Consider the following 20,353-nt stretch of genomic DNA (forward strand, 5'->3'; position numbering starts at 1 on the left):
GAAAATCAAACACATCACTTAAACACTCCATAAAGAATTTCACAGAATGAAAAATCACACATTTTGCGAAAAAAAACAGACCTTTACAAAAAACTTGGACAATTGTTCTTTTAAATGTTACTACTTGCTTGAAAGTAACAGTACTACTAAAGTGATTAGCAGTCAACCAAAGGCAAAGTGGAATAAAAGCGGAAGAATAATATGCTTTAACAGCATACAATTTGTCAAAGATCCAATAGAGTTTTTAAGTTAATGAAGTTGAATTAATGATGTATGCAGAGTTCTTAATTTCCTCACTTTAGGAAAGAACTGGATGCTGATGAATGGCATGAATTGATTTTAGCAATGAAGTTTTGTCACTACAGCATTGCACGTTCCTTGTAAAATCCCATAAAACTACACTTTTCAAGAATGATACACTGAATTGGTAATCGCCTAAAGCACTCACCTCATTAACATGGAAATGAAGAACTGTTGAGTTGGCTTCACACATGCCAAATTGCCATTCCAGTTACTACCAAGCACCAAAATCAGATAGCACTGCCCTTCCCCTTTCACAAAATTCATATTAAAAATAGGAAAGTCATTTAGCAACACCCCTTTTGACATGTTTCAAAGTTAAAATCCATTACTGTCAACATAACAAAACTGCAGGCTTCTCTTAGAGAGGATTCTGTTTGTTTGGAAAAATAATGAGACACATTCGTGATTCCGGCTTGTTGGGGGCTTGGGGGGGGGGCGGAATAACAGCAATTTAAGCCATCTATGTGAAAAGCTGATAATATTAAGCAAAGTTGAAAAAAAAATTCAATGATATGGGCAGAATAGCAAGTCAAGCAACGTCTCTGGAGAGAGAAATAGAGCTAACTTTTCAAGTCCATGACTCTTCATTATAAGTCAAACCTGGATTAGTTCTGATAAAAAGTCATCAACCCAATGCATTAACTTTGTTTCTCTCCCGTGGATGTTGCTGGACCTGTCATGTATTACGAGCACTTTTTTTAAAGCTCGATCCAGCATTCAAATATGGTGCTTCTATGTTAAGAATATGGGGCCAGAAATTCTAATTATTTACAAGTGAATGTTGGACGTGTTCATCTTTGCATGTGCATGGTGCATGCATGCACTGTGTGTGCATGTGTAGATTTCAGTGGGGGGCTTAACCTTTCTGGGAGAGAGATGGTGCTTCCAATGGGCCTAGAGGCAGGTTAGCATCAGAAAGGGCACCCACTGCAGCTTACATAACTTAACTTCCAAATCTGCTAGCAGGAGATTGTTAAATCCAATTCTCTAACTTTACACTAACAGCTAAAAGGGTTAGGGCTGACAGCATTAGCTATGGACATGCACCGGCTAGATAGATGGATGAAACAGACACCATTAAATGAATACCTCGCTTCAGGTACGACAATATTACCAAAAGAAAAATGGACAGTTTGGCTCCAGTCACGGTTCAGCTAGTCAACAAAAAAAAATTGCTATGTTACTTAAAATAGTGCTGGAACTAATACATTCATTCATATACATAAACAGCATAAATTTAATGTTTGCTAAGAGAATTTCTGCAGGAGATATTAGGCTATATGTATTACACCAAGTAATGGCTGACCAATATGGTTCATCTCATTTATTACACAGTTTGAATGTTTCAGACAAAGGTCTGGCCAAGGACCAGCACATTTCTAAAGGTCAATGTGCAAATGCACCAATTGAGTGTTCAGTCTGGCTGCTTCCTGACAGCCTTAATTTTGAACAATGGATTCATAAATCTTACAGGATAACTTACTTCAGTGCGAAATACTGGGAGAAATTTCTTCTAAAATATACAGAGAGTGAAACTTTTGATGCTACTATGATAATGATTGTATGCTTTCTGACTAACAAAGTGTTAAAAATGGATTTTAAATTAAATGAGAAATACAGAGAGCTCCGAATTTCTCTTTGTATTAATCAACAAAACTGCCAGTGCTTTCTAAACACTACACACCTAATTGCACTATGCATTATACAGACTTCAAATCATTCTCAATAATCCTGGAATCAATTGAAAAAATAATTTTAAAGCTAAAACTCATACTGACAAATGCTTAACATGTATGTGTAAACTTAGTCCATTAATTTAACAAAGGATTTAATTTAACCTGTAGGTTAAAATAATGAGCAGGGGAATATCACACAGAGTTTTAAGTGCTTGCCTGACAACAGTAATTTCAAGCCTATAATGTTTATATTGATTTTAAAATCTTATCTCAGAATTCAAAGCGTTAATCACTAGTTTTCATGAATACAAATGCTCATTTGGTTACAATTTATTGAGATTCATTTCAGTTCCCAAAGGGCTTATTCAAAGCAGGAAACTAGTCTCAACACGAAGCCTAAATAACTCACTTCTCTGATACAGAAAATATCAGTTTATAAATGAGTTAACTCTTATGAAATCAACCTCAGATGCAAAATTTTCCATTTGTTGGTGTTTATGTAATAGTTTATACCATTATCTATATGTTAAACAGTCCAAAACACTGAACAGAATCCACTGTAATGGAGCCAGAAAATGGAATGCAAAACTATATGCAGAACACCTCCGCTCAGTTCGCAACAAACAACTGCACCTCCCAGTCGCAAACCATTTCCACTCCCCCTCCCATTCTCTTGATGACATGTCCATCATGGGCCTCCTGCACTGCCACAATGATGCCACCCGAAGGTTGCAGGAACAGCAACTCATATTCTGCCTGGGAACCCTGCAGCCATATGGTATCAATGTGGACTTCACCAGTTTCAAAATCTCCCCTTCCCCCACTGCATCCCTAAACCAGCCCAGTTCATCCCCTCCCCCCACTGCACCACACAACCAGCCCAGCTCTTCCCCCCCACCCACTGCATCCCAAAACCAGTCCAACCTGTCTCTGCCTCCCTAACCGGTTCTTCCTCTCACCCATCCCTTCCTCCCACCCCAAGCCGCACCCCCAGCTACCTACTAACCTCATCCCACCTCCTTGACCTGTCCGTCTTCCCTGGACTGACCTATCCCCTCCCTACCTCCCCACCTACACCCTCTCCACCTATCTTCTTTACTCACCATCTTCGGTCCGCCTCCCCCTCTCTCCCTATTTATTCCAGTTCCCTCCCCCCATCCCCCTCTCTGATGAAGGGTCTAGGCCCGAAACGTCAGCTTTTGTGCTCCTGAGATGCTGCTTGGCCTGCTGTGTTCATCCAGCCTCACATTTTATTATCTTGGAATCTCCAGCATCTGCAGTTCCCATTATCTCTGCAAAACTATATATCTGCTTCACTCTCACTACAAGTTAATCTGTTATATCAGCACCATCTTAAATCAACAGAAGAGTATAGCTGTCCACAGGGGAAAGCTAGGGAACAAGTGGCAGGTAAGATTTGAAACTTTTTTTTAAAATTGAAAATTGTTTGCCTTCCAAACCCTGATTTCAAATGGATTACAGTTTAATGAATAGTGGTAGTTTGGCTAGATAGTCTTTATGAAGTGCTGTATTTTAAGTGGGTGTCATTAGCCTAGTTGGTCAGGGCTAAATCCAATCTTGTCCTCATCTACAATTCAGGTTTTTTTTGTTACTCACTCACTAAGATCGGCTGTGTGAAACAGGATGATCTTGAGTCCTTCTTGGTCCATATAAGACAAGCACTTAGTGGATGACTTCAATCAATCATGAAAGAATGAGTTCAGTTCTCAAACTCAAATCTAACTTTATTATTTTATAAATGTCATAGAATTACTGGCCTGATTCTAATACTGTATTCACTAAATGAATTAATTTAAAACAATACAATCTGCTGAAGTAAAATACTAACAAACAATTTCATTAAATGCTCTTACAGTTAGCCAGTCCATTCAATACCTTCAGCAGTATCCTTATGACCCTGTATCCAACATTCATATATAACTTACTTTAAGTTATATGCTTTAAGGCTCTTAAAATTTCATTGTAATTGTTGACAAATACTAACATGTCATTAAAATAGTTCAGTTTTGCTCATTGTTGGAGTACCGATTACAACTGATAAATTACATCAGGTGGTAAATCAATATTCCACTTAATTTATTCCTGATAAAACAGATGTTTTAAAGTAAAATTTGGCAGATTTATATATGCCATGAAGTAAAACATCATACTGTTCTGCTTTTCCTATATACTATCACCGAGAGGGGAAGTTTGATTGTAATTGTTAACATTACAGAGCTTTATTAATCATGTTTTTGAAGGTTTTGTACGACATAATCAGAAAAACATTAGGCCTCACACAATGTCAATCAAGTCATGCTGAAAGATTGAAAATCAGTAAAAGCTTTTTCATTTGTTTTTCTTTATCTTAAATTCACAGCAGATGTGTTCATTTTCTAGTTTAAAACAGTTTTTGAAACCTTTGCCATGGACCATCAATCTCTGATCTTACCCAAATGACACAGCACTACCTCATCTGGTGCTGTGATCTGGATTTGATTTTAATTTGAGTTATGAGTAACTGAACTCTGAAGTCAGGGCATCACTGCGGAACCTGACTTTCTTGGCACATATCAAATCAAAGAACACGGTGGGAGATCAGACCGAAAAAGTCACAAGTACAATAGAGTGCATCAATTAGACCGGCTTTCGTTGAATGTCATGATCATACCATCTATGACATTTTTAAATGTAATCAATTTCAATATTATTACTGGAAGCATACCATGTGTGAAAGCCTTTTTATAGCCTTTCAATTGATAGCCTATTGACAAATCATGAATATAATTTATATTGTTATAATTTATAATTAATGTGGATTTGAGAACAAAATAGTGAGAGTGACTGGAGTTTTAACCTCCATTCTGTTTTCTACACCTGCTAAAATTCTGAATCAGCATCTATTAATGTCATAAATGACATCCTATGGAAGGAACTATGGCAAACAATTCATCTTGGCCCTTCTCAAACTGTTTGCAGTCTTTAATATGTTTGAACCAATCATCGTTCTCCAATGTATCCCCTCTAAGGTGTGAGAGGCTGCACGTCCTGGCTCAACTCCTATACATTAGGTCACAATCAGAGAATCAGCCTTTGCCTGGCGTTCCTTGTACTGTCATGTCAGAACTCTCCCAAGCTTCTAAAACTGGCTTCTTTCCAATTTCTCATTAACACGTTAACATCAAGTGTCCACAGACATACTAAGAACACAGCTCTAACTCACCATCCCTTCCCTCAAACCTCCAATATCTCTACATTGTAAGGACTGCTTTGACTGGTATCCGTTGCTGGATAAGCAAAAATTTTCTCCAAACAAATATTGGGAAGAAGAAAGCAATTGCTACAAACTCCATTTCATAGCTGCCAATTCCATCCCTCTGTTTCAGGCTGAAGAGCAAGACCCTTTGCAATCTTTGTGTGATATATGATCCAGATGTGTGCTTCCTATGACAGTACTGCATCATGTCTAAGGCAGATTACCTTCACCCTTGTAACGTAGATCTCGAGTCAATCTATTTTAATCACTCCACCATTGGTGGTCAAGGGCAGAGTCATTGATGATCCAAATTTTAGAGTTCCTCGCCAAATCTTTTTGTGTCCTTTCCTTCTTCAGGTTGCTATCTAAATCCCTCTCTTCGACCAAACTTTTGGTCACCTCTCTGAATATCTCAAGAAAAGATGAATGAAAAGGTGGTGCAGGAAGGCGGGGGGAGGTTTACAATCCTGGGAATTGTGGCTGACTTGAGGAAGAAGGACCTACATAAAATCTGACAGGTTGCACATCAACAGTCTTGTGACCTATGCCCTTGTGGGGTGGTCTGGTAGCACGTTGGGGGAGGGTTAAATTAATCTAGCAGGATAACAAAAAAAAATTACCAAGCGAGAAGAAATACAAAACGCACAAGACATTTGGAGAGACAGGTGGAAAGAAAGAAATAGGAAGCTGCAAATAAGATGGAATGAAATAAGTTTAATTTTTCTTTGATACAGTAACAGGGTGGGTTCATGAGGATATTGCTGTTGATATGATGCACATGGACTTCTGAATGGCTATGCAACAGATTTGTCAGTAAAGATAAAGGCCACAGAATAAAACAGGATAGTGGCAGCATGAATACAAAATGTGGCTGAGTTAATAAGAACAGAGCATTGGTGAATAGTTTTTTTTACAAATTCAACAGAAGGACAGTGGGGTTCTGCAGAGGCTGGTATTTGAACTGCAGCATCCTTGAATTATATTACTTCCATTGATTTGGGCGTGCCCAGCACAATTTCAAAATTTGCAGTCACACCAAAACCAGGAAGCCTTTTGAACTATGAGAAGGATACAGATGTCCACTTCAAGAGGACATAAATCGGTGGAAGAGGTAGAGATGTGACTGATGACATGCAATGCAGAGAAAAGCGAAGTGAAACATTTTAGAAAATAGACAATAGGTGCTGGAGTAGGCCATTCGAGCCAGTACCACCATTCATTATGATCACGGCTGATCAACCACAATCAGTATTCTGTTCCTGCCTTCTCCCCATAACCCTTGATTCCACTATCATTAAGCGTTCTATCCATCTCTTTCTTGAAAGTATCCAGAGACTTGGCCTCCACTGCCTTCTGGGGCAGAGCATTCCACATGTCCACCACTCTCTGGGTGAAATAGTTTTTCCTCAACTCTGTTCTAAATGGCCTACCCCTTATTTTTAAACTGTATCCTCTGGTTCTGGACTCACCCATCAGCAGAAACATGTTTCCTGCCTCCAGAGTGTTTTGATAGGGCAAGCAACATGAATAAACAGAACAATTCCAAAGAGGCTGCAGGAGCAATTGTAAATAAAGGTACATGGGCACAAATCATTCAAAGAGGCAGTTGGAAAAGTGGTTATTAAGGTGTATGTGATCCTGAGGTTGAGAAATAGGTGCATAGGATGTAAAATTAAACAGGTTATGGTGAAGCTTTTTAAACAATTGGTTCAGCCTCGGCTGGAGTACTGTTTCTAATTCTGTACACCATATTTCTAGAGAATGTGAAGGCTTTAGAAAAGGTGCAGGCAAAATTTACTGGAATGATACCAGGGAAGAGGAGATTATAGTTACGAGTTTTGAGAAACTGGGCTCTTTGCCTTTACAGAAAAGATTGTTGAAGGAAATTTGATACAAATGTCCAGCCTTGAGATGGGTCTGGACAGAGTAGGTACAGAGAAACTGTTCCCATTGGAAGAAAGTTTGAGAACTCGAGAATACTGATCCAAGGTGACCAGCAAAGGACTAAAGGCAAATTGAGAAAAAATCCTGTTGCGCTGTAAGCAGTCTTGGACTGCAGTTCCCGTGTGTGGTGGAGACAGATTCAATCCCGGCTTTCAAAAGAGTCATTGGGTCATTATCTAAAAAGGAGATTTCCAGGGCTAAAGGGAGAAATCCAGCAAGAAATGCTAGATAAGCTGGTCTAGGGAAAAGGTCATGAAGATGGCACTGGAGAGTGGTGACACCATACAACACTTTTCACAGCATTTTATAACAAAATACACATGACAATGAAAAAATTAAATTTTACACTGTAACCAATCTATCATTCCATGTAGCTGAGCACCAAATTTTGTAAATTCAATTTCTGTGAAACACTTTGTGATGTTACACAATGTTAAATGTGGTATGTAGGTGCCAACTTGTTGCATTGCAATTTAAAGATTCATAATTGCATACAGGAATATACAGAAACTACACAGTTTACATTCAAATGCTGATCCGTTGTTGACAATACAGTGAAAGAAACTTGCAGAGTTGGTTCTTCTATACCTTAGGTATTAGAGGACAGATATGCAAAAAACAAAATTCACAATGATAGCCTTTGACCTGTAGAACCTTATTTCAGTGCTTGATTTAAAACATCAAAATGTGGCTGGAGACACATTTACCACACTGTAAAATGTGATTGTCATTGATTTGATGTGAGCAAGTTCAGTCATGCTGCAGCTAAGCCTCAGGCGCCACAGCAGTGGCTCAAAGAATTGCAGAAGGAATTTAAATGTACCACTGAATCAAATTCCAGAAATCTACAGACAAAAACCCACTATCCCATGGGGCTAATAATAGTAGGCAATAAGGCTGCACTGTCCCATTTCTAAAGCAGGTTTTATGGGAGAAATCAGGAAGTTCTAAATGAATTCTAGACTTATCAAAAGACAAGAGTCAGCACACTATTGTGGATTTTCATCATCATCTGGGCAGTTATTCAGTCCATTATTCCCGGAGAGAATGAAAATTGGGTGACTTCTATAAAGAATTGATGGTTTACTCAACTATATTGCTATGTGGATCATGAAGACAAAGATCTGCCCTTCAATGCATTATACAGACAACAGCCTTGCTTATGGCCCAATGGCAAGTGAAGCTCTTATGATGAAATTAAAGGAATTTGTAAAGGGAGTAGACCCATTAAGAGAACAGTGGACCTTTAAAACCATATAAATTTCTGCTCAGAATTAGCTCATAACTGAAACCAGTTAAATGCTGGACACCTATATCCAGAACTAGTTGTTGTCCAGGGACAATTTCAAGTCCTAAAGCTTTTTAAAACCTGTCACTTGAGTTGAAATGTTAAGTGCAATGATACTGTGTCTTGAAGAGACATTGTGTTCTGTCCTATTTCTCTTGGGCAGAGGCATTGCCACAGTGGTGCTGGAATGTCTCCTTTAGACAGGCAGTTAGTAAACAGCTTGAAGTTATCCCTGGGCCAAAGATGCATGAGTGAGCAGGGTCAGGGCTCACATAGACCCTGGAACTCTTTTGGTTTTGCTTGCAGTTGAAGGCTTTCTGCTGGTTGCTGAAGCTAAAAGCTCGAGTTTTCTGCTGCTAGTGTCTTAGACAGTGGGGCTTGCTGTTAAAAATCAATAGCAGCAGACTGTTTCTTTCTTCCAGACTGGAAAGAGATAGTAAGTGAGAATCATGACTGTTTTGCTGAATTGTATTTTTGCCAAAGAGTGTGTTTGTGGGAACGCTGCATATATTGGAGCAGTCAATGATTAGTGGTTAAACCATATATTACCTCGTTAAGTATTTCAACAGTGTTAAAGCTACACCGGCTCTTCTTCTCATTTGTATATTAACAGTAAGAACAAAGTCTGTTTACTTAAAGCCAAGGGGTGGACCAATCAAATTTCATCTGAAACATAGTACCTTACAACTTGTGTTTAAATAAATATAAAAGTTTAGGTTTAGGCTATCTCCTTACTATATTTTGGGAGGTCTGGTCTGGTCCATAACATAAGGATATCCAAAGCTCAGAGACACAGATTTGTAATCATTAAGGGAACCAAAGATTATGGGGATAGAGTAAGAAAGTGGAGCTGAGGTCATGATTTCATCGAATGGTAGAATGGATTCAATAGGCCAAAGGATTTACTTCTGCTCCTGTCTCTTTGATCTTAAGGGCTGCTCTTGTGGATTGTTCACAATCAATGAAAATGCAAGTACTTAAAGTTAATCATTTAATTTTATGCGCTGGAAAATACCAATGATAAATCAGGAACTTTGGCTTCAGAAGCAAAAACAGAAATTGCTGAAAAATTGCAGCAGGTCTGACAGCATCTGTGGAGAGAACTCAGAATTAAACCTTCTTCAGGACTGGTTTCAGAGTCCACTTCGGTAAATTCCTCCAAAAGTCGACACAAAAAGCTGCCAGGCTAAACCACTGGTACAGTAACCTGGAAGGTTATGGCACCAGGTGTCAAATCAGATAGGAAGAAAGGTCATTTTATTTGCCAAATTGTAGACTGAACTTACTGTTCAGCGATGACATATCCATCTAGCAGTGGGATACACTGCACTCCTGCCACACGCACATTATTAGCAATGTCCAAAAAATCCAGGCCAAGATTCACTCCATGGATTGTAACCCGAGTCCCGCCTTCCTGTGGGCCAGACATTGGTGTTACCTGAAAAAGGCAAATAAATAAATTCAGAGCAATCAATACATGTGTTATGTAGTTAATCTGTCAACATTTTAAAGACATTAAAAAGCAGTTGCTGATAATGTTCCTGCTCAATGTAATTAAAAACGACTCTAAGATAAGCACACAGAGATGCAGGGGAGGGAAATGCCTACAGGTATTTGCTGAAGGTGCATTTACGGACTAAGTTCTATTGGAAAGCTTTACTGAAGAATCAAACAGTCCTGACAGTGTTGTGACAAATAGTGCGTAGATAACCTATTGTGCTTTAATTTGCTGCAAAGCCAGCATTCTGCTTATCCGCATTGTAGAACTAATAGTTGCCAAGCAACAATAACACACGCGTGTACAAAATTACAACACAGATACAAAAGATCAGTGAATTAAAAATGCTGACAGTTAGCCCTCAAGAGCATTTCAGTAATTGGCAAGCTAAAGATGATGTTTTTATTGTGGGGGTGGGGTTAAAGGAGGCAGGAGGGGAAGAAAATAAAGTTACTTTTTTAATATCAAAACAAAAGAAATTAATGAAAATCTCAGCTAACCTGGCCCTGTAGTTGGGCATTATGAATAAGGGACAAAAATATGAGCAATGTATATAAATTAAGATTGAGGGACAGCTAAGAAATTTTTCAAAAGGCAACTGTATGTGGTTGTTTGCCTAAAATTGCATGGGCTACTTAGTCTGCAAAATTAGTTTCGCAACAACTCAGCAGTTGTGTTGACTTCTTTTGTGCAACATTAATCGTACATAGAGATGTTTTGACTACAAACACATCTAGAGAACAGAAACCTCTTGATGTAAATTCTCTCTGTGCATTATTGACTAATGGAAGAGAAAGCACGGATGGTAAACTTTTATTGAAAAATTACAGAATGAAGTTTACCCAATGAACTGACATTTCATACATAAAAGATTGCTTGACCAGAATTCCTGGTACCGGGCCCAATATTCTCCATTTCCATCACCAGTATCATGGATTTTTGGCGTTGTAAAGATTTTTAAAAATTTTTGATTGTAGATCAAAACTAAAAAAGGAAACCGCTTTAAACCAAGGATGGTAGTATACTTGTGAAAACAAGCTGCTGGAACACTGATGGTATTTATATCATCATTTGTTCAATCTTTGAGGGAAGGTGCATGAGACCCAACAGAACTATGGGTCTGTCCTCATGAAAGGGTTTGCACCAGAGACAGACTGCTGATTGAAAACAATAATCAGGACCCGTTATGGGGGTCAGCAGTCATCAATTCAAACAATAATTTGGTAGAAAGTCTCCAAGCTGCAGCAAGACAGCCTCTTTCTCTCCATTCTGAGAAATTAAAGGATTGGAGGACAACAAGCTATTCTCTCCCATGTGCTGTAAGTTGTTACTTCTAACCAGTGACTGAGAAACTGAACAATTAATATGTCACTGCACCTTGGTTGCAATAAAGAACTAAAGGACTTCGAAACAAAATGATGAAAAGGACTCAAAAATGCAAAAAGGGACCAGTCCATATCTCGTGGACTGGTACTACTGAACTGTGCCCTCCTAATTTTTGTTTTTCTCTGCACATAACATCCAAGTTTGCTTTGTCTGCGTCTGTCTGCATACCTATGTAAGGGTTTAAGAAGGGGTCAGAGTTTAAGCCAGTGCTACCATAGTTTAGGGTTTTTTTAATTTTTCCTGTAGTTAGAATAATACCACAGGAAGGTGATGCGCTAGTGGTATTATCACTGGACTGTTAACCCATAGTCCTAGATGGTGTTGTGGGGACTCAGGTTCAATTCCTGCCAATGGCAGATGGTGGAATTTGAGTTCAATAAAAAATTCTGTAATTAGGAGTCTAATGATGACCATGAATCCATTATCGGAAAAGCTCATCTGGTTCACTAATGTCCTTTAGGGAAGGAAACTGCCACCCTTACCTGGTCTGGCCTACATGTGACTCCAGATCCACAGCAATGTGGTTGCTCTTTGGGTACTTAGGGATGGGCCATGAATGTTACACTCTCATCCCATAAATTTTTAAACATTGGTTTATTCAGAATCAAGAGTAGTTTTTGTTAAGTGCAGAAACCCAGTCAGTATTTTCTATTACACAGCCACCAATCAGACATGAAAATTAGGATATTGAATAATTTGATTAAATCTTCAACATTTATGGTGAACTTGGCACAGTGGGCTCGAGTATCAGTACACTTTCCTTAGTGGGTCTTGACAGTCTGCCCTCAATACAAAATGCACTGCAGAAACATAGCAGGCTAAACTTTGACAGTGTCTACCTCTCCTGAATTCGCCATCCTCTAGATGGACAAGAGCAACAATGCAGCGGAAATATAAATGTCCTTCCAAACCCCATGGCATCCTGTAATTCTTTGCCTAATGTTGTTTAACTGTGAGGACTACAGCTGTTCAAGAAGACCCATCAACATTCGCCAGAGCAAATAAACTTCAGCAGTAAAGCTGGCCTTATCAACATTATCCACATTTCCAAATCTGGTAAACTAAACACAAGGCTTAAAATGAAATTACACAGTATATTACTATTGGCATACAAATATTTGCGGTATCACTTTATTCTGTTTTTTAAAACTCTTCATGGGACATGGGCATCGCTGGCTAAATCAACATTTGTTGCTCATCTCTGAATGCCTCGGAGAAGGTGGTGGTCAGCTACTTGATTGACCTGCTGCTGTCTACGAGTGCTGTCAGGGAAGGAGTTCTAGGATTTTGATCCATGGTGAAGAAACAGTGAGATAGTTCCAAGTCAAAATGGGGTGCGGCTTAGCCACTAAACGTAAAACGATTGTGTTCCCATTTATCTACTGCCCTGGCCCTTCTCAGTGGCAGGGGTCATGGGTTTGCAAACTGCTGTAATGGAGATTGCTGCTATGCCTTTTGAAGATGGCACGCACTGCTGCCACTGCACATCAGTAGTAGAGAGAGTGGATGCTTAAGGTAGTGGATGGGGTCTGATTCAAGTGGGCTCTTTGCCCTGGATGGTGTTAGATTTCTGGAGTGACATTGGAGCTGCATTCTACCAGGCAAGTCAGAGTAATCTATCATATCCCTGACTTGTGCCTTTCGGTGGCAAACATGTTTTTGGAAGACACTGAAAAATTCCAAAACTTGCTCTTGATGGCAGGGCATTTAGGTGGTTGATCCAGTTCAGAATCTGGTCTATGTAAACTCCCCAGATGTGGACCATAGGGAGTGAAATGATGGTGATGTCTTTGAATTCAAGAGGAAATTGGTTAGATTTGCACTGGCTGGAAGTGGTCATTGCCTGATACTACTGTGATATAAATGTAAATTGCTATATTTCATTTTGATCCTGAATGTTGAGTTAAATAGAAGTTAATTCTCCATCAAAATAACTGAGGAACAATACAGTACATTTTGAATGCACATGAACTTTATCAGTGAGATTAAACCTATTTCTGACATAGTTCCCTGCTTCAGGTAGTTCTTTGATGATGAATTTTGTTTTATTTAAATTCCAGATGCCATAACATATTAAAATCTTAATCTTTTGAATCACTCATTTTTGACTGATTATTCTCCTGGGTACATTTTGTTTCCACTACATTAGCTGAATTGTCCATCAAAATTCTGCATTATTATTTGATTAATAGTGCATTATCCATTTTCTTAATTAAAGTGCTTCAAAATTTCAAAAATTAGACAAAGACTTACTGGTAAACATTTCCCTATAAAATAATCCAGTCTTGTAGAAAATAGAACAGCACATTTAACCATGTGCAGAAAAGAGAATGGCTAATGGACTGGCATTAGAAAATATTGAATATATGAAAAATGCTGTAGGGATTGGAACTATCCAAGTGCATAGCTATATACTGGAATTACCACAAACTCTGCAACCCATGGCAGATGAATGTTTTGATAAGCAAGGTGTTGAAACTTACTCCTGTTCTTTCTTAATTAGAATCATGCTTGATTTCTCATTGAATCCTGTAATTATAATAATTCCCACTAAACCATTTCTTTTCCATCTCTTCCAAATATATGGTCAATCATAAAACAATTCCATATCTAATATACAACAATCACAACATTCCAAACTGGCATTAACTTAAGGCTGTTGTTAACCTGTTTAAAGAGTTAAGTATAGCAATAAAATATCTTTTATTATTAGATCAGCCTCAAAAATTCTGGATTACACATGTTGTCAACACTTTTGGCCAAGATCTCTTTATGAAAATCTTCACACATTATAGAAAATTGGCGCAACCCAGTTATTCAATCAAGCATTTTTGAAATACTACATTGGTGTAAGAAGAAAAAGTTTGGACATTAAGAAATAACAGCATTATTTGAAGTTCGAAGTTAATTGCTTTTACGTTTAAAAACTTCGAATCAAGAAAAACTGTGATTTGTTGTTATCAGATTTTTCCTCTTTCTGAGTTTGCATATATGTCCAGCAGACCAGAATACAGTCCATTTCAACACTATATAATTTTGATACACATTGGCTTTGATCAACAGGATGTCTCTCTCTCTCACACATCTGCCCTTAACTCAAATCAAGATGGGTTGACAGACAAAATGTCAGCCTTGAAAGTACATTCCAGTAGAAATAGACGCAGGATCCAAGAAACAATGTTCAGAACCTACTTTGGAGTAATTCTAAAATAGGACCCATTTCTAGACACTGAAACTCCTCGTCAACAGTCCAGAACTGAAGACAATCCGTAATCTGAAATTTTAAAAATCCTTTGTAGTGCCAAAGATTATCACATTTTATCCTTAATTTCCTAGCTTTGACAATATTTTGTGTGATAATTGATTTGTCTTTAACATCACAGAGCCTGAGATGCATTTAAGTTTTTTTAAACGCTCTCAAAGTTTCACATTTGAGCTACTAGGGTGCTATGTGATACTGTAAAGAAACATTTGAACTTAATATGCTCTACACAACTGATAGATAGGAATCCACTCCACCACTAAGCATGAGGTTTAGATGCTTACTCCAAAGATTTGGATATGTACAAATGGGGTTAGAATAATGGATGTGCTTATTTTACTGGAAAACAATTTACAAAGGAAGAGGCAATAGATTCACATTTAATAGATTAGCTTACTATTTTAGTTTAAACAAGACCTTTATATATTGTATTTCTGCTTAGACTTGCATTCAGTGCAATAAAAATTTTTCCCAGCAAATAATTACAAAATAACAACTCCTCAGGGCAACATTTGCAGAACCAAAATAACTACTTTAATTAAGTCCTCCAATTTTTAAAATGATACATACATTTTCACACTATCATATAAATAACTTATTTTATTGATATTCAATACCTATTTTGTAAAAAGGTTCAACTATTTTATCCCCATAAAACAGGAACCTCATATCCTCACATGAAATTACTAACAATATTCTTCATCTCAAATCATACATACAAACTGTAAATTACTACTTTGTAGCCATGCGATCCACTACACACTAGAGAAATTACACGGGTAACTTTGACTTAACTGTTTCAATAATTGGAAGTTAACTAAACAGCAGTTTGATTTTTTTTATTGGTTGAGGTAAGTTGAGAGCAGAAGAGGAGGAGAAACAAATTTCAATAATCTATCTTAACACTTTAGCTTGGGGATCAAATGTCTCAAAGCCCAGCAATTAATTAAAAGGAATAATACTGCCAAACAAATCCACAGTACTAAACCCATATATAAAATATATTTTAAATGTTTCTCCTCAACATGTGAAAATTTGAGCTTCTTCCCTGACAAGTTTTAGTAAGATAAAGGATAAGATGAAGTTTAAATCAGGCCTGACTTGCATCTGCTGCACAGTATCTCAGGGCAGTACATCATTCTGACAGATAACTTTAATGAGCTACAATACTCCGCCAAATAAGCCACAAGAATTTTCACAGGTTTATTTGTGCATTTTAAAAATATAACACAGAGATGACATCACTAATGGTTTAACGATACCATTGCTGAATTAATGCAGAGTTTTTTGAGCTATGAGTAAATTGCTACTCAACTCAGCAGGAATGTCAGCAGCCTGTCATACCACATACTGCCTCTCTCAGCTGTCAGCAAATTCTCATTTTATTTGTTATTGCAGAAGAAACAAAACTTTAACATTGACAGCACCTACAGTTATTTGTTATTGCGCAGATAAGATACGTAAACCAATAGTTACAAAATCACATTTTGTGAAGCTTATTTCTTACATCTTCTCATGTTTTTTGCCTTTCTAACTTAATTTTCATGCATTTTGTTACGCTTATTTGCCTGGCCACCTGAACCGATGCATTGGTCAAAAAAATAGAAGGATAGCCTCCATAAATGCTCTCCCTGACCAGCTGCCATGAGGTATGTGCTACCTTGTAAATTTGACGACACTTGTCAACGTTCCTTGTCCAATCACAGTGACATACCAGCAGATGCCAAAAAGCACCCAGAAAGGGATTATCAAAGCTATCTCCTGCTGCTCCATGGCAAATCGTATCACTTCTCTGTACTCAGTACCACTTTGCTGACGACCAAAAGGAAAACTCCTAAGCACAGAGTAAAATATCAAGTGTATCTTGTCCAATTTGGTCAGCCTCTTGAGGCATTAAAGTTAAGGGTGACATTTATTTTCTCCTCATGCCTCCAGCACAACCCATCAGGTGCACAATACCTAATGTATCTTTTCGGTTTAAGTTTTCTTTTCCCTGGGTGCATTTATCTACTGTTTAGGAACTGTTTCAACGCACCTTTTTTTTTGTGTAAGGGGTTCGGAACTGATTGAAAAGTTTGTATTTCCTTACAATGATTAATTTGCCCTGATGGAAGAAAGATTCTGTGTTTACCAGTTCTTCACTAAATATTTTCTACCTGTCATTCTATTGGGATAAGTCTGGTCTGCCAGAATTAAAGAACTTCGTCCATGTAGCAATATGTAAGACTGGGAAGATATAAAATGTGAGCATGAGGACAATAAAAGTTCAGTAAGTTTTCCCTTTCATCTGAACTCAGGAGAGAACTCATTCTGCGAGCTGCAGACAATGTCTATTGTGCACTTTTTAATATAAAGGGTCTTATGTTTTGAATGACTGATGCTTCCTTCATTGGAGATCATCACTGAAATGTATCTGTGTGGAAGTCTACAGGAACATTCTTGGTGTTGAGTTGTTTATTTCTCATCTCTTTCAACAGTATCATTTTATGAAAATCATTCTTGTCGACATTAGGTAATGAAAAACAAAGTTTGTGCTGTGTAAAGTACGGCAAATTCACAACTCAGTTAAAAGTCAGCTTCAGCATGGAAGTGACAGGGATGTTCCTTTTATCTGTCAGTACATCAGCCTGCCTTTCTGCATTTTGTCACTAAGGAAAGACAAGATCGACAATATCCACATTCACACTGCTGGAATAACATTACCACTTGTCACCTCAAGATTGAATGTCTGAGAGGATTGAGTAAAAACAGAAAACGATAAAATAAGCAAAAATGGATCTGTGCAGGCAGCCTGCTACCCAATGGAGGAAAGCTTAGACAAGTGAAAGATGATGTGATACATGAAGTTTCTCAGTCTTCCAACCTGTACGCAATTTGACAACAGCAGGAGACCATATACAGTGAATGCCATGTTATCCAACACAGAATCTCTGATAGTTCCCAATGTTTGCTTAATCAACTGGAAGTCATTCAAGCATTATCTGGAACCTGAAGATTTCACATTACAAACTTTGTCACATTGTTGGAAGGTTAAATGTGCCTGATGAACCAAAATCAGCTGACGATAGAAGCCTACAGAAAAACAGCATTTTTTTCTATCAAACAAATTACTTTCCGAACATAATCTAACCCTTGATCAAATTTATAATGTGGACAAAACTGGCTATGTTAGCCACGTCTGCTACCTTGGCCAGTACTGGAGAATCTGGTTTTACTAGTTTTAAACAGATTAAAGATAGAATTACAATGCCCACATGTGCAAATGCTGCAAGCTTGCTAAAAATAATGCTTTTGGTAAATGGAAAAGTTCAGTGCCCTGAGTCATTTAAAGGTATTACGCAGTTACCCACAATTTACAATATGTAGAGTAATGCGCAGATGGACAGTTAACTTTTTCAAGAATTGTTTCATCTGTTGTATGAAGATTTTTAGAAACACTATCTACAGGCTTGTTGTTTAATTATCATCTTGCTAAGCAGTTGCTCAGCTCATCCTCATGAATCAGAGTTTGTGAAAAGTACTACAACTTTCCTGCCCTTCAGTGCAACCCCATTGAGCTTTATCAAGAATATCTAATTTTACTGCAAGAGAGATCTTACAAGGAAGTTAATCAAACACAAAGACGCTATACAGCGTAGTGATTATAGTATAAAGGTGCAATTTTTGAAATGTTTTCTGCTTGCAAATCAGTGGAAAGAATAACAGGAAAAGAGCTTGGAGAAAGTGTTAGTCAGGCTTTCCCAATGACGAAGATTTTGAAGAATTTAATGCAAGACGTGGAATAAATACATTATCTAAAATGATTCCATTTATCTTTCTAACAGCCATTGTTTAGAAACTTCAGTGATTTCACTGTGACATTCTATCACATTTATGATGAGCTAGCCATTCATCAAAATAAATAAAGCTCAAGGAAATAAATAAAATGGAATCATCAGCACAATCAGACCACACAAATAGAGTGGGCCAGGGTACTGGCTAATTACATTGATTGCAATACTCTGTGGGTTAGAAAAATGTTATCTTAATACCGAGTAACAGAGAAAAACAAATAATTTGAAAGAAATGACAGTCTGCAAAAGTAGACCTTAGTAATTCCTGCAGTCTCATATTTTAAAGCTGTCTTGCCGCACTGCTGGATAGTTCAATAATACCCTGCTTTACAGACCCAGGTCTACTTCTTCTTTCATCCTCCTACTTCTATCAACATGTGAGAGATTCAATGTGATGCTTAGAATTTTATATATACACCTTATTTGATTGATCCTCCCAGTTTAACTTCACACACTACTTGTAAATAATGCTTTACATTCACAGCTGAAATATTAACAATTTTTCTTCTTGCACACCTAAATTACTTTCTGGCAGTCAATCTAAATCTGTGTTATTTTTGATCAGGCAACTCAATATTCAGTGTTCTCCTTCTCAATCTCTCCCCCTTACTGAGGTGTGGTGACCCTCGGGTTAAATCACCATCCATCATCTTTCTCACTATTGAGACAGCAGCCCTAAGGTCCAATAGAAAAATGGCCACTTCACTTTTATTCAAAAATTTGATGTAAAAAAATGATGGCGAAAAGTTGTCTTCTCAATTCAAAAGGTAAGTGGGAGAAAATAGTGCAATTTTTCAAATATGGTAAAAGAAAGAGAAGAAAACAATCACCTACATCATCGATACAACCTCAGAAGTTTTCCTCCCATTATGCATACTATGAGGAGCTATTCATAACTTGATCTAGCACACAGTTAGGCTTTAAGTATGATGCTGCCAGCAGCAATATTGGGAGGTGCCAGGAGTGATGGGTAATTCTACTGCTTGGGAGAGGGGCCATAGAGGTGTGCTGCATTTATAGGAGCAGAATTAGACTATTCAGCCCCTTGAGCCTGTTCCACTATTCAATAAGATCATGGCTGATCTGCGGCCTAACTCCACGTGCCTGCCTTTGGCAGGAAAGGAGCAGCAATGCACTGCAAGAAATAACTGACTTGGGCTCACAGAGAAACCATCTGTGAAACTCCCTGAAATTGGCACCCAGCTGAATTGTTGTCTTGGGACAAGATACTTTCAAATTTGGAACTTTCAGTGTGCCTGTTTTGGGCTAAGGGAGACCACACTGATCATTCCATTGGAGCTTGTCAATGGAAAAAAAATTTGGGTTGTTTAGCTTGTGTACATATCCCAGTTTTTAAACTGATTTACTTAGGGCCGTTCTCAATGGACACAATGCTTTCAAAAGACAGCCTTTAAATAAATAGTAATGTGAAAACATTTCTACATTCCCAGCTCTGTCAGCAGTCGTACACCATAACTAACCTTTTCCTCCTCTGATCTATTCACACTCTCTCCAACCCATAACACCAACCTTTTTCCTGCCTCCTCTAACTCTGCTCATTTCCCTGTCTTCATTGCAGGCCTGGTGAGCAATTGAAGGGCTAGGCTTACAAACACATTAGGATATAAGAATATAAACTCTTACTGTGATCGAGGTGAAAGGCAGACATCAAAGTATGTCAAACAGGGGAGTGGTGACTTCACCACTATTGTGCCACTATCCCATTTGGCCTCCTCCACTCACCTCATTGATGTTTCCACGTTACACCCAGAACAGTAAGTTCCAGTTATAGCCAACAAAAAAAAGTAACAATGTTTTTATAACCCCTTTTAATGGTGCCAGCCACAGCTTTCCCACTAACATAAAGATGCAAGAAATTAATCCTTTGTTTTCACTCAATGACATGT

The 20,353-nt window shown here is 38.0% G+C and overlaps 1 protein-coding gene across 2 annotated transcripts in view; it reads right to left on the reverse strand.

Moving 5' to 3' along the window:
• Positions 1–20,353, reverse strand: part of LOC125462786 (plexin-A2-like) — a 440,661-nt gene that overhangs the window by 96,410 nt on the left and 323,898 nt on the right. For both annotated transcript variants that reach the window (XM_048553162.2, XM_048553161.2), the window contains one exon: positions 9,754–9,905. In XM_048553162.2, the coding sequence (XP_048409119.1) occupies positions 9,754–9,905 (152 nt within the window). The remainder of the gene's footprint in view (positions 1–9,753; positions 9,906–20,353) is intronic.

This window comes from Stegostoma tigrinum, chromosome 21 (genome assembly GCF_030684315.1).
Source record: "Stegostoma tigrinum isolate sSteTig4 chromosome 21, sSteTig4.hap1, whole genome shotgun sequence".
In the NCBI taxonomy this organism is placed as follows: Eukaryota; Metazoa; Chordata; class Chondrichthyes; order Orectolobiformes; family Stegostomatidae; genus Stegostoma; species Stegostoma tigrinum.